Here is an 11,882-nt window from a genome sequence, read left to right as displayed (position 1 = left end):
GACAAATATGAAATTTCCGTAACATTGTATTTCATATAACAGCATTTCATATTTCCCAGTAAAGCTGCACTGACAAGTGAATTCTAATATATTGGGATAATATAATAATACAGAGTATATAATAATACCTAAAAATATATATAGTCTATGCATGATTTAATACATCATGGAAACAGTTTCATAGCATGATTTATAATATGAAAAGGACAATAACATGATTAATAACTGCTATTATGGTAACAACCTGTACATCGTCTAAAATTATGACTAATTCAATTATGAATTATTACAAATTCAGGATTTTTCTTAGGATTTCTATCGTTTCTAATTCACAGGACGCCTGCATTGCTGGAGGGTAAAAACCCAGAATCCAGATACGAAAAAACTGATTAAACAATATTCATTTAAACAATGCATTTCATTCATTTGCTATGATTTGGCAACGAAATAAAGTCTTACACACTTTAGAATTAAGAAATCCAACCGTTGATCAATTTTTGGTAATTAACTTAATTATTTAAAAAACTAGACATCCTGGTGGTCAAAACGAATAGCTGTTCGCCCTCCGAGCAATATCTGAGTAGATGTTTTTATTCGGTAAATAATCGGCTTTGCTAAATCATGTTAGTAGAATTAGAGAAACAGCCAGGCAGGTTTTCATTCATTATAATATTTAATTAATATACCAGCAGAAGTGCTGCGCGTTTAATCCATCGAATCTATCCCAGTTTTTATTATTTTATTTATTATATGTCAAATTGGCGAATAGAACAGAACACCCCACCACCGATCGTGTAAAACGCACGTGATCCCAGACCACTGCCGCGTCCGCGCGCGTGAAAATGCCGCGCTCGTGCCAGCACCCGATTGGCGCACCCGCGCTTTTTATGAACGGAGCGCGCAGTGTATGAACATGGCTGGTGGTTGTTAGTTTCCCTCCTCTCTTTTTTTTTGCTTCTTACAAGTCGCCGCCGCTTCTGTAGATTTGTGGGATTTTACGAGCGATGGCGTGGCCGAGGAGATTAGGGTCTTTTTTATCCTGTTTTACGCTAAGTCTTGTCGTATATTGTGCGCTGGCGCGTGCCCTTATTAGCGAGCGGGATGTTGATTCTTTTATGCCACTTAATGGGCAGAGTTATAGAGGATGGGCTAGCAAAATGAGTGATTCAAAGGATGAGGTGGTGCTTGGGAAGATCATACTGGGGTCTAGCGCTAAGGACTGGAAAGGGGATAAGGTGCATGGGAAAGGCTTGAGGGTCAACTCTCTTTACATGGCCTTTGATACTGATGGATATCAGTCAGATGCTGGTGAGCTTTACTCCTGTGCTTAATCTAAGTAAAACTGGCCTGGTCTGAATGGCTCTCTCCTTCTTAGGCTGGGGCAACTTGAAGCACCTTCAGGGTGAGGTTTATGGTCCAGATTCTGCGAGTCCAGCAGTCCAGGCATTACTTGATGCAGAACCCACAGTGCAATGTAGGGAAAACTTCATGACTCTTCATTTGAAAGGAACCTTAGTGGGGTCAAACTTGTTGGTGGACCGAGGTAAGTCAATCTAGTTAACTTTCCTCATTGAGGGATGGGGTTAAGATCAATCATGTACCCACAAATCTACCGTGATTGATCTGTAGCTGGCTTTACCACTAGTTTCCTGATTGGATCCAACTTCATATTCAAGAGTTCCTGCTTAAGCAACATGAACTCTTCTAGACTATTTGAAGATGCTTGCTGTATCCTGTCTGACAGGAAATGGGTCACCCCTTCCTATATCTGAGTTGCCCTCCAAGTGTGGGTACTTTGTGAAGATGACATGGCATGATGTTCTCTTCAAGGCACCCTATAATGGCTGCTATAATACAAAAGAGGTATGAACCTTGACAATCTTGCTTGCAGCATACCTAAGCTCATAACTTCTCCTGTTATGGTCCTGGTGTTCTTAACTGTGATCTCTCCCTGTTAGGGTGGCAGTAATGTTCTGCCATTGCGCTGGTTGGGAACACCTATGAAAGTGACATGTCCACATCGTCCCTCAACTGCTCCTGCCTCGGTTGTCTGTTATCCTTCTGGGATGGTTGTAAAAATTGATGCCCCCTATGCTGTGGCTAGTAAGATCAATATCAAATGTAAGTGATTACACTTGTGCCACTTGCCATAAGTTTCTTGAGCCATGCTACCTGTGCCTACTAGGCTCATGTTAAAGAGCTATCCCTTCATCTTGTACTGGTCAAGAACTGATGGCTTCCATGTTGGTTGTAACTCATACACTGACTAATTTACAGTCAAGAACAAATGGAAACCACTATTGTGGGTGTCTGCACAGTGTGGCTATAGTGTGGTTACACACCCTGGAGGACTAGTTATCACTGCTCCTTTCTCGCCTTGTGATGAAACAAAGGTAAGAATGCTATTGCTAAAGCTCAAGAATACTTTAAGTGTCTTAATTGGTGGTATAACTGTTCCTTTCTGTTGCAGGCTGGAATGCACACAATTGAGATTCTTGAAGGGAATATCAAATTGTCTTGTCCTTCTCCAGCTGCTAATATGCCCTCAAACTATTTCCTGTTTGGTAAACTTGAGATGCCTGTCCCAGCCCCTGCTGCTCCATGGCCACCAGGCTTTATGTACCCTCAGCCCCCAAAACCTGTCCCAACCACTACTGCCCCTGAACCTACTCTTGCCCATCCTCAGCCACCAAAACCTCTCCCAGCCACTTCAGGCCCTTGGCCACCATGTTTCATGTATCCTGAGCTGCCAAAACCTCTCCCAGCTACTTCAGGCCCTTGGCCACCATGCTTCGTGTATCCTCAGGCCCTAAAGCCTGTCTCAGCCTCTCCTGCCCCTAAACCTACTCCTGCTCATCCTCAGCTGCTAAAACCTGTCCCAACTTCTGCTGGCCCTTGGCCACCATGCTTCAGGTATCATCAGCTGCCAAAACATCGTCCAGCTACTGGTGGCTCTTGGCCACCATGCTTCAGGTATCCTCAGCTGCCAAAATCCATCCCAGCTACTGCTGAACCTGCTCTTGCCTACCCCCAGCCCCCAAAACCTGTTCCTGCCACTTTTGCTCCTCCTTACCTTAAGCCTGAAAGAGGTGAGAGACTGCCTTCATTGAACTATCCTAGGCCACCTTGGTCTGTCTACTCTCAGGTTATTCCTCTTAGCCCAGGCTCTCAACCTTTTAGCCGTCCTGATAGCCCCAGGCCCCCATCTACTCATTTTTCAGCCTACATATGGCCTTTGACATACACAAAGTCCTTCCAAGCTGGCTACCCTCACAGTCCTAACTGCCCTTTCTCACATAACCGGCACAGCCACCTCCATCTAGGTTCAGCTAGAGAACATCATGCCCCACTGCCTCTTCCTAGGAAATGTAACCTGCCATACAGAGGGTCTTCCTCCAGGCCTGCCATCCGGTTTGCAGCACCTGCTTTTGCCCCTCAGGCATCACATAAAGCCTTCAAGAGCTACTGGGATTTTGTGCCTCCTTCACATTCTGAGTAACTTGGATAAGACACTATCAGTAGGTTTTGGGTTCTGAAGTCAGACTATGGAAGACCACCTCTAGAGAGGGTGTAGAACTTGTCTGAAAGCTACTGCAAAGGATTGAAATATTGTTTATTTTAAATAAAATGATTTCAGTGGCACTCCTTTGTCTTGGTTTTTTTTTTTTTTTTTTTCCCCCCCAGGCTTGCCACCATTTTATGCCTTACAATTGCATAGGCTGTTGTAAAACTGCATTCAGGTTCCAAGAGAATGGGAAAGGAGTCATACTGCTGTATGTCTGAGGTTCAGATTTTCCATTAATGCTGCATTGATCAAAATCAATAAAATGACCTTAATAGTTGAGAATCCCTTTCAGGTGGGGATTTCTAACCAGAGACTAGTAAGATGGAAATCTATTTCTCCAGCAATAATAGAAAGTTAGAACATCGTAGTACTCAATTAGGGCTATGGACTCCCGTAATGCTGGAAGGTGAAAGTACAAACACTACATTGAAGCAAGCTTTATTTGCTGTCATTTGAAAAACTTTCTAAAAACATTTTGTAATAGTTCAAATAATGATTGGTTCTGAGCAGCACCTGGGATTTACTGTTTTGCTAAGGTGACATATCAGGTGCTTCGATTTATTTTCTTGATGACGTTCCAATTAAATTGTACCAGGGAACGAACTGCAAAGTTAATCTGCGAGGTTTGTATTTTTTTTTTTTTTTTTTTTTTTTAAAAAAGTAGCGAACAGGCTCCAACACCGGACCGCTGACCGCGGCAAACGCACGTGATGTCAGCCCAATTGCCGCGTCCACGCGCGTGAAAATGCCGCGCTCCTGCCAACAGCTGATTGGTGCGCCAGCGCTTTTATCGACCAGCGCGCAGTTCGTGGGTATTGCCGGTCACTGCTGGGTTCTCGCGTCTCACGAATCGTCGCTGATTGTGGATGTGGGGGATTTTATGTGTGATGGCGTGGCCGGGAAAATTGGGGTCTTTTTTAGCCTGTTTTACTGTAAATCTTGTCATATGTTGTGCGTTGGCAGGTCTCTATGATCTTGATAAGCAAGATAATGTTGTGGGAGCTTTTATACTACATGATAGACAAGGGTATGGCAGGTGGACTAGCAAAAAAACTGCTTCAAAGGATACAGTTCTAATTGGGAAGATAATACTGGGCTCTAGTCAGAAGGGTAGGAAAGGAGATAACCTCCCACATAGGAAGGACTTGCATGTGGACCCCTTCAGTAGCTCCCTTGAAGATACTTCTGAATATCAGTCAGATGCTGGTGAGATATACACCTGAACTTAATGTGTATGTAAGTAAACTGGCCCTGATCTGAATGGTTCTCTTGCCCCTAGATTGGAATGCCTTGGAACGCCTGCAGGGTGAGGTTTATGGTCCCCCTAGCTCTAAGAATCCAGCTGTTAAGAGACTACTTGAAATGGAACCTTCAGTACAGTGTCGAGACAACTTCATGACTCTTCATGTGAAAGGAAGCTTGCTGAGATCTTCCTTGATGGTAGATGGAGGTAAGTCAGACTGGTGTTGCTATGATTGCATAGGGGACTTGTCCTTCTCATCCTGTAAGGATGAAGGGGGAGGGTCACCCCCCCCAAGATCTTAAAATGCTTTACTTGCTCTCTTTGCCTATCACTAGAAGCAGTTACTCCTGCATGAAAATGTTTGCCTTGCTAGGTCAAGTATAAACTAATTTTCTTTAGAATACTAAAAAGTAACTTTCATTTATTGTAGGAGATGGATCGCTGCTTCCTCTATCTCAATTGCCTTCTCGTTGTGGCTATTCTGTGAAGACAACATGGCGTGACATGGTTTTTACAGCACCCTATGATGGTTGCTATGGTATACAAGAGGTATTGTTTCCTCAGCCTGACTGTAGTAGGCTTAGTATGCTCTTGCTTCTTATGTTCATCAGAGTAGTAGTGTGCTTTAAGGAATCATGTTGATCCTTTACTGTTAGGGTGGCAGTCATATTCTGCCGTTGCACTGGCTGGGGACACCTATGAAAATGGCATGTCCGCATCGTCCCTCAACTGCTCCTGCCTCTGTTACCTGTTATCCTTCTGGCATGGTTGTGAAAATTGATGCACCCCAGGTTGTAGCCAATGAGCTCAATATCAAATGTAAGCTGTGCATACTTCACTATGCCAAGCAATAACAGTACATCTTGATTCCCTCTTCTTGCTTTGCCAACTAGTTAGCATTTAACAGCTGTGACTTCATCTTGTACTGGTCAAGACATAGCTTCCATGTTAGCCATAAATGGTGTGTATCGTTCTAGTCAAGAATGAATGGAAACCACTCTTATGGGTGTCAGCACAGTGTGGCTATAGTGTGGTGACACACCCTGGAGGACTAATAGTCACTGCTCCTTTCACACCTTGTCATGAAATGAAGGTAAGGACCTTAGAACTAACAACTGAAAGAATAATTTTAAGTGTCCTAAATGTGAAGATGTAATCCTTCCTTCCCATTTTAGGATGGGATTCATTCAATTGAGATTCTTGAAGGGAAGATCAAACTATCTTGTCCTCGTGCAGCTGTTAATGTGGGCTCTGTAGTGGACTTCATTACAGTTCATCACCCTGAAACCCCTGTTCCTGCCTACTTTCAAACGCCAAAACCTGCCCCAGCCCCTGCTGCCCCTTGGTCCCCAGGTTTTGTCTATCCTCAGCCTTTAAAGCCAACTATAGCTACTCGCAAACCTATTCCTACCTTCCCTGAGCCTTCAAAACCTGCCTCAGCCACTGCTGTCCCGTGGATCCCAGGCTTTGTGTTCCCTGAGCCTTCAAAACCTGCCTCAGCCACTGCTGTCCCGTGGATCCAAGGCTTTGTGTTCCCTGAGCCTTCAAAACCTGCCTCAGCCACTGCTGCCCCTTGGCCCCCAGGCTTTGTGTTCCCTGAGCCTTCAAAACCTGCCTCAGCCACTGCTGTCCCGTGGATCCAAGGCTTTGTGTTCCCTGAGCCTTCAAAACCTGCCTCAGCCACTGCTGCCCCTTGGCCCCCAGGCTTTGTGTTCCCTGAGCCTTCAAAACCTGCCTCAGCCACTGCTGCCCCTTGGCCCCCAGGCTTTGTGTTCCCTGAGCCTTCAAAACCTGCTTCAGCTCCTGCTGCCCCTTGGTCCCCAGGTTTTGTCTATCCTCAGCCTTTAAAGCCAACTATAGCTACTCCCAAACATCTTCCTACCTTCCCTCATCCTTCAAAACCTGTCCCAGCCACTGCTGCCCCTTGGTTCCCAGGCTTTCTGTTCCCTCAGCCTTCAAAACCTGCTCTAGCCACTGCTGCCCCTAGACCAGCTCCTGCCTACCCTAAGCCTGAAACTAGAAGAGATGCTTTGCCTCCTCATCAATCCTATAACAGTCCTATTCCACCTTGGTCTGTCTACCTTCAGCCTGCTGCTTCTACCTGGGGCCCTCGGCGTTTCTACCCTCCCTACAGGAGCCACCCTCCAGCTGGCTACCCTTGCGGTTACTCTAACTGTTGGCCTATCTCATATCATCAGCACAACCACCTCCACCTGGATTCGGGTAACTTTGCTGACTGTGCTCAAGTTTCTGCCCTAGCTGGAGAGCCTCATCCTGCCTCTTATGTCCCAGTATTGCCTTATTCCAAGAAATATAACCTGCAATATGCCCCCTTTTCCTCCAAGTCACTGCTTGGTGGTTCTGCCATCCAGTTACCAACTCCAGCTTTGCCCCCTCAGGTATCGCATCAAGCCTTCAAGAACTATTGGGACCTTGTTGTGCCTTTCTCTAGCTCTCAATCTAACCCTAAAGGCCCTTCTGCACTACACTCAACCTCTCTTTCTCAAGAAGCTGTTGATGTCCCTTTGCCTCACCCTCATCTTGGGTCTAATGCCAATAATTACTGGTCTGATACTAGGCCTCTGTACCCTGCTCCTCAAACCCCAAAGCAACCAATATTTCCCCATCGACCAGTCCAGCATTTTAGTAATGGCCATAAGCCTCGTTGGTGAGAGCTTGCCTTTGACAGAAAGCTGACTATTGGTGTTGAACTTGATTCTGAAAGAATGGTTCCTTTTTTGCTCTGGCTACTGGAATTACATATGTAACTTTCAACATGATCCTGAATAAAATGGTAAACTAACAATGGTTCTGTGTTTTTCTATGCTGACAGCTTTGTAGAATGCAGGAATATTTCAGTATATGTCACAACTAAGTCTCCCACTAGAAGTTCTACTGTATGTCCCAAGGCTAGTTTATGTTGGGGGGGGGGTCAATACTGTTACATGGCTGGTAACACAGTAGTTAGAGCTGCTACCTTTGAACCTAATGAGTGCTAGTTTAAATCTCAGCTGTAGTATCTTTGCTTAAAATACTTTATGCAAAATTGTTGCAGTGCAATTATTAGCTGTATAATTGGTAAATGTTAACATTTTTGGAGAAAAGCAGCAGCTAAATGTAAGACACATTCTGAATTTAGAATGACTTAAATGGTTCAGTAATGCTTTACCATTGGTAAGTCTAACACAACTGAGGTAGCTAAGGGTATAAGCAAGGTAGGATTTACAATGGTAGTGTAAACCAGTTTGAGAAATTTGCCAAATGTGGTTCCACAGATGGTTCAGGATACATTCCTTTTAAGCATCATCTGTCTGAAGTTCTACTGTAAATTTTAGTCTTTTCCAACTGTCTAATTCCCACAAAAGTGGGCTTTCCTTATAGCCTTTTGGATGGTAGTAAAGAATATACCAGGGATTTTATCTGTGGCTTGTTAAAGCTACAAGGAGCAGCATTGCTGCTGGCATTTGAATGGCTTTCTGGTAATTGTTTCTGGCCTTCCTCTAACTTTTCAAACCACTTGTACTTTTTTTTTTTTTTTTTTTTTTTTTTTGGCACATCTGTCAACTACTTTTTATTCTTCACTCGGCAACCTTCAGTTGCATCCTTGTAAACACTTTTACATTTGGTGTGTTTCTCTAGAGTGACTCATACTCTTCCACTACCTGTATTTACTTATTTATACAGCTATGTAACATTTACTGTATCAGTTTGTTTCTTGATCAAGGAGATTACAGCAGCAGGTGGGATCTGAACCCAGGTCTTTCAGATCTCTATTCAACAGCTTCAACCACTATGCTGCCTGCTGTCCCTGTTTTTTCATACAGCCCGTCTTTTTGTAATCCAAAGTTCTGTACCTCCTGTTTCCTGAAGCAGCCCATCTGCAAAGTTTGTTTTTTTTTTTTTCTGTGGTTTAGTTATGAAATTATGTGAAAATGCATCATACAGCTATTATGACAACCAGATTTAATTTGTCACACTTTCTGATGAGAGATTTACATTTCTTGATAACTCTTCACCATGACAAAATGCCACTCCATGGTACTGAAAGCATCTCTTTGAAACTGAAGTGCTTTATTTATTCATCTAGTTCATTTTATTTAAATTTCAATTATTCCTTGAAAAGCTAAAGTGACTTAAAACACATTTTAAAGGTCTGAGGTCAAGTACATTTTTTTTGTAAAAAAGTGTAAAACATTTAAGTATTAAATTAAAAAAAAATGTACAATCTATGCAAATATTATACATGGCTTTTGAGTTTCTTTTTTGCCATCAAGGGAAAGAATCCTCCAGCAAAATGCTCTAGTTTTTCATAAATAGTAGTTATACATCGGATGGTAAGGTGTCAAGGTGGTCAGACGTCCCTCAAGCTCACTCACCCTAAAAAGAAAATAAAAAGGTTTAGGAAAAAGCTGGTAGAGTAACAAGTTAAAGTAGCCTCACCAATATTTCTGTCCCTGCAGCACACTTAAAAGGCTTGTTTCCAAATAATTATGAAAAAAACATGAAAGTTCACTCTGAAATTAGCCATCAATCACTCTCACTACACTTACTGTTAAGGGAACCCAATGCACTCATTCCCTGAGCCTTTAGTGGTCTAAGTAAATCTCCTGAGCTACAGAATGGACCAAAAAATGTGTTAAAATGCTTTTCTTCACAAACGCCTTACCCCACAGCAACCGCAGCAGTCGCCGCAGATCGTCCCAATGAGTCCGTTAACCACCTGCACGGCGCAAAGAGCCATTTCCACCAGGCTCATCACCAGCAACAAGGAGAACAGGGTGAGGTGCCAGGGGACGATGTCAGTGGGTTTCGTACACTCAGTCCACATTGTGTTATTGGACAAGTAGTTCCTGGGGGATGTGGTAAGAAGAAGTAGTCAGACCAGGAACCGTGGTTAAGGGAGAACTTTGGTATCTTGGCCATTGTTATGATAATAGATGCTGAATTAATAAATTCATGGAGGAGTATATGTACAAAATGGCATCATCATCATTAACCAAACCCCTCATGTATGTGAAAAATTCCATCTGTATAAAGGCTTCAGCAACATGTTTGATACCATTTACTGTATGTCTCCTGGAGAATGGTGTTCTATTATCCAAACTGGAATAGGTGGACACCTGTGAAATAGCTGTGCTACGATAACACGGATGCCCTTTAGTTCCCTTTTATACCTGGTTGTTGACTTTTCTGGCAGTAAATTTTACTGCCCTCACCCGGTCACAAATACGAGTCCTGTTGTTAAAGTCAAACCGTTATCGGATGTCGCAAACGTCGCTAACCAGACATGTACAAGCTGACGTGCATTTGTAATTCAATGCCTCTTTGATTAAGCGTGTTTTTTTTTCTCTTTCTGATTACCGTCCACATGCTGGTGGGAGATGGAAATGCTTAGACCCTTGGCTCTAGCTTGAGTTAGGTAACATATGTGATAGAATGTTATGACGTATTTCAGAAGTAATTTTATATGAAGTATGAGATGTACAGCTTGGAACCTGCACTTCTGGGAAATGTCTTTATGCTGACAGCTGGGGTTTGATGATATTCACTAGTCTTCATAAGACGGAAGGAAATATGACCCTACAATGACTGAAGTTGCCCTTACCCTTCGCTGAATGGGTATGACCAGTTTCCGTTGTTTGTGACACACTTGGGCCCGTGGTTAATTGCAACTGAGGACACGATGACGGAGTACCCCGCTCCCACAAGGCCCACGCCAGCAAAGATGATGGAGGTGAACATCTGGAAGGGGTGAGAATTTCTCCCATTGAGTCTAATACAAGTAGAAATTTATCATCATACTACCAAAAACGACATCTACGTATCAAAGTAGTTCATCGTCCATCGCTTTCAGTCTGTCATTACTAAATGTTGACCACAGGAAGTGACACGTAAAAGGCCAAAAAATGCTTCTCTCCTGCCTAGACTTTCACTTGAGATTTAGGCATTTTCATGCAAGAGTTTCACGTGCATGTTAATGTGCCCTCACCGCAAAGCGCTTTCCACAGCTCTCATTGCCACAGCAACCGCAGCAGTCATTGTTCTTCAGACCCAGGAATACCAGTGCAGGGAAGATCATCTGTTAGGGAGAGAAGGTTGGCATGTCACCGCTTGGCACCCTGTGAGCCCTACGATCCCAACGCTGGCTGCGTAGTTTTTGAAAGTCAGATGTTAATATTAAACCATGAGCCACTATTCAGTTTTTCAAACTGTCAAATGGTGTTTCTTTAAACCACAAATGGACGCCATGTGTTTGGGGTGGAGGCTCCATACCAAAGGTACACTACTATCATTCCCTTTTTGAGATCTTCATTGACATAACTGGTTCCAACCTGCAAGACTATAGCTGCATTTGCCAGAAAAATGAATACATTTACCTGATCGGTGAAATCACTGGCTTCTAATTATAGTTAAATTATTGAACTTCAGATCCATCTTTTTGTTATTTTTTTACACATTTAACAGGATTTTGCATGTATTCAGTTGTTGTGGTCAGTTTTCTGGCGTGTGCATCGGCATCCCTTTCAGAGAATGTTCACCCCAGTGTGCCTCATCGCCGCATCACCAGACCCAAAGAGCACTCACCAAAATTCCTGAGCCGATTATCCCTCCAAAGAAAAAGACCTCATCGGTGATGTGTGAGCTGTCGTCTGCTACGAGGCCACCGGGGAAGAAGAGCAGGATGTTGCAGAGGACGCACAGGATGGCCAGGGGGATGAGGGTGATCCCCAAGCATTTTGCAAAGCTGCCAGAGCACATTGTTGACCCCGGGCACTGACCAAAGCTCTTCTGGGAGCATCGATCAGGGAAAAGTCTTTATAAATGCTTGGCTGCGTGATGTCATTCGCTTGGCTCCAATGGCCTGCAGCCGCCTAGCTGCCACTGTTAATGTTCTACTAAATTTGCCAGGCTTTTCAAGTCACTGTCAGTGCAGGTTGGTCATTTGTTATCAAAAGCAGGTCTCCACGATGTCTGCGTATGGATCTTTTTAAACCTTTAGAAGACACAGCGCTGAAAGCTTCAGCTGAATAAAGCAACATTTCGCTCTGCTAACTGGGACCATCTTGCTTAGTC

General features: G+C 43.6%; 3 protein-coding genes across 3 annotated transcripts; 2 read left to right on the top strand and 1 right to left on the bottom strand.

Moving 5' to 3' along the window:
- The first annotated feature begins 311 nt into the window (after positions 1-311).
- Positions 312-3,636, top strand: LOC108921368 (uncharacterized). The gene is made up of 6 exons (XM_018730841.2): positions 312-1,308; positions 1,376-1,543; positions 1,745-1,863; positions 1,959-2,121; positions 2,278-2,393; positions 2,471-3,636. The coding sequence occupies exons 1-6, from the start codon at positions 1,005-1,007 to the stop codon at positions 3,497-3,499; spliced, it is 1,899 nt and encodes a 632-aa protein (XP_018586357.2). The 5' UTR covers positions 312-1,004; the 3' UTR covers positions 3,500-3,636.
- An 88-nt stretch (positions 3,637-3,724) lies between these two features.
- LOC108921537 (BRD4-interacting chromatin-remodeling complex-associated protein-like) lies at positions 3,725-7,578 on the top strand. Its single transcript, XM_018731030.2, has 6 exons — positions 3,725-4,771; positions 4,845-5,015; positions 5,239-5,357; positions 5,465-5,627; positions 5,786-5,901; positions 5,984-7,578. The coding sequence occupies exons 1-6, from the start codon at positions 4,432-4,434 to the stop codon at positions 7,478-7,480; spliced, it is 2,406 nt and encodes an 801-aa protein (XP_018586546.2). The 5' UTR covers positions 3,725-4,431; the 3' UTR covers positions 7,481-7,578.
- Positions 7,579-8,983: 1,405 nt separating this feature from the next.
- Positions 8,984-11,587, bottom strand: tm4sf4 (transmembrane 4 L six family member 4). The gene is made up of 5 exons (XM_018731086.2): positions 11,394-11,587; positions 10,798-10,887; positions 10,414-10,550; positions 9,475-9,658; positions 8,984-9,185 (listed from the first exon to the last, which is right to left on the bottom strand). The coding sequence occupies exons 1-5, from the start codon at positions 11,565-11,567 to the stop codon at positions 9,177-9,179; spliced, it is 594 nt and encodes a 197-aa protein (XP_018586602.1). The 5' UTR covers positions 11,568-11,587; the 3' UTR covers positions 8,984-9,176.
- Between the last annotated feature and the right edge of the window lie 295 nt (positions 11,588-11,882).

Source organism: Scleropages formosus, chromosome 25, assembly GCF_900964775.1.
Source record: "Scleropages formosus chromosome 25, fSclFor1.1, whole genome shotgun sequence".
Lineage (NCBI taxonomy): Eukaryota > Metazoa > Chordata > Actinopteri > Osteoglossiformes > Osteoglossidae > Scleropages > Scleropages formosus.
This window is presented reverse-complemented; position numbering and strand designations above follow the sequence as displayed.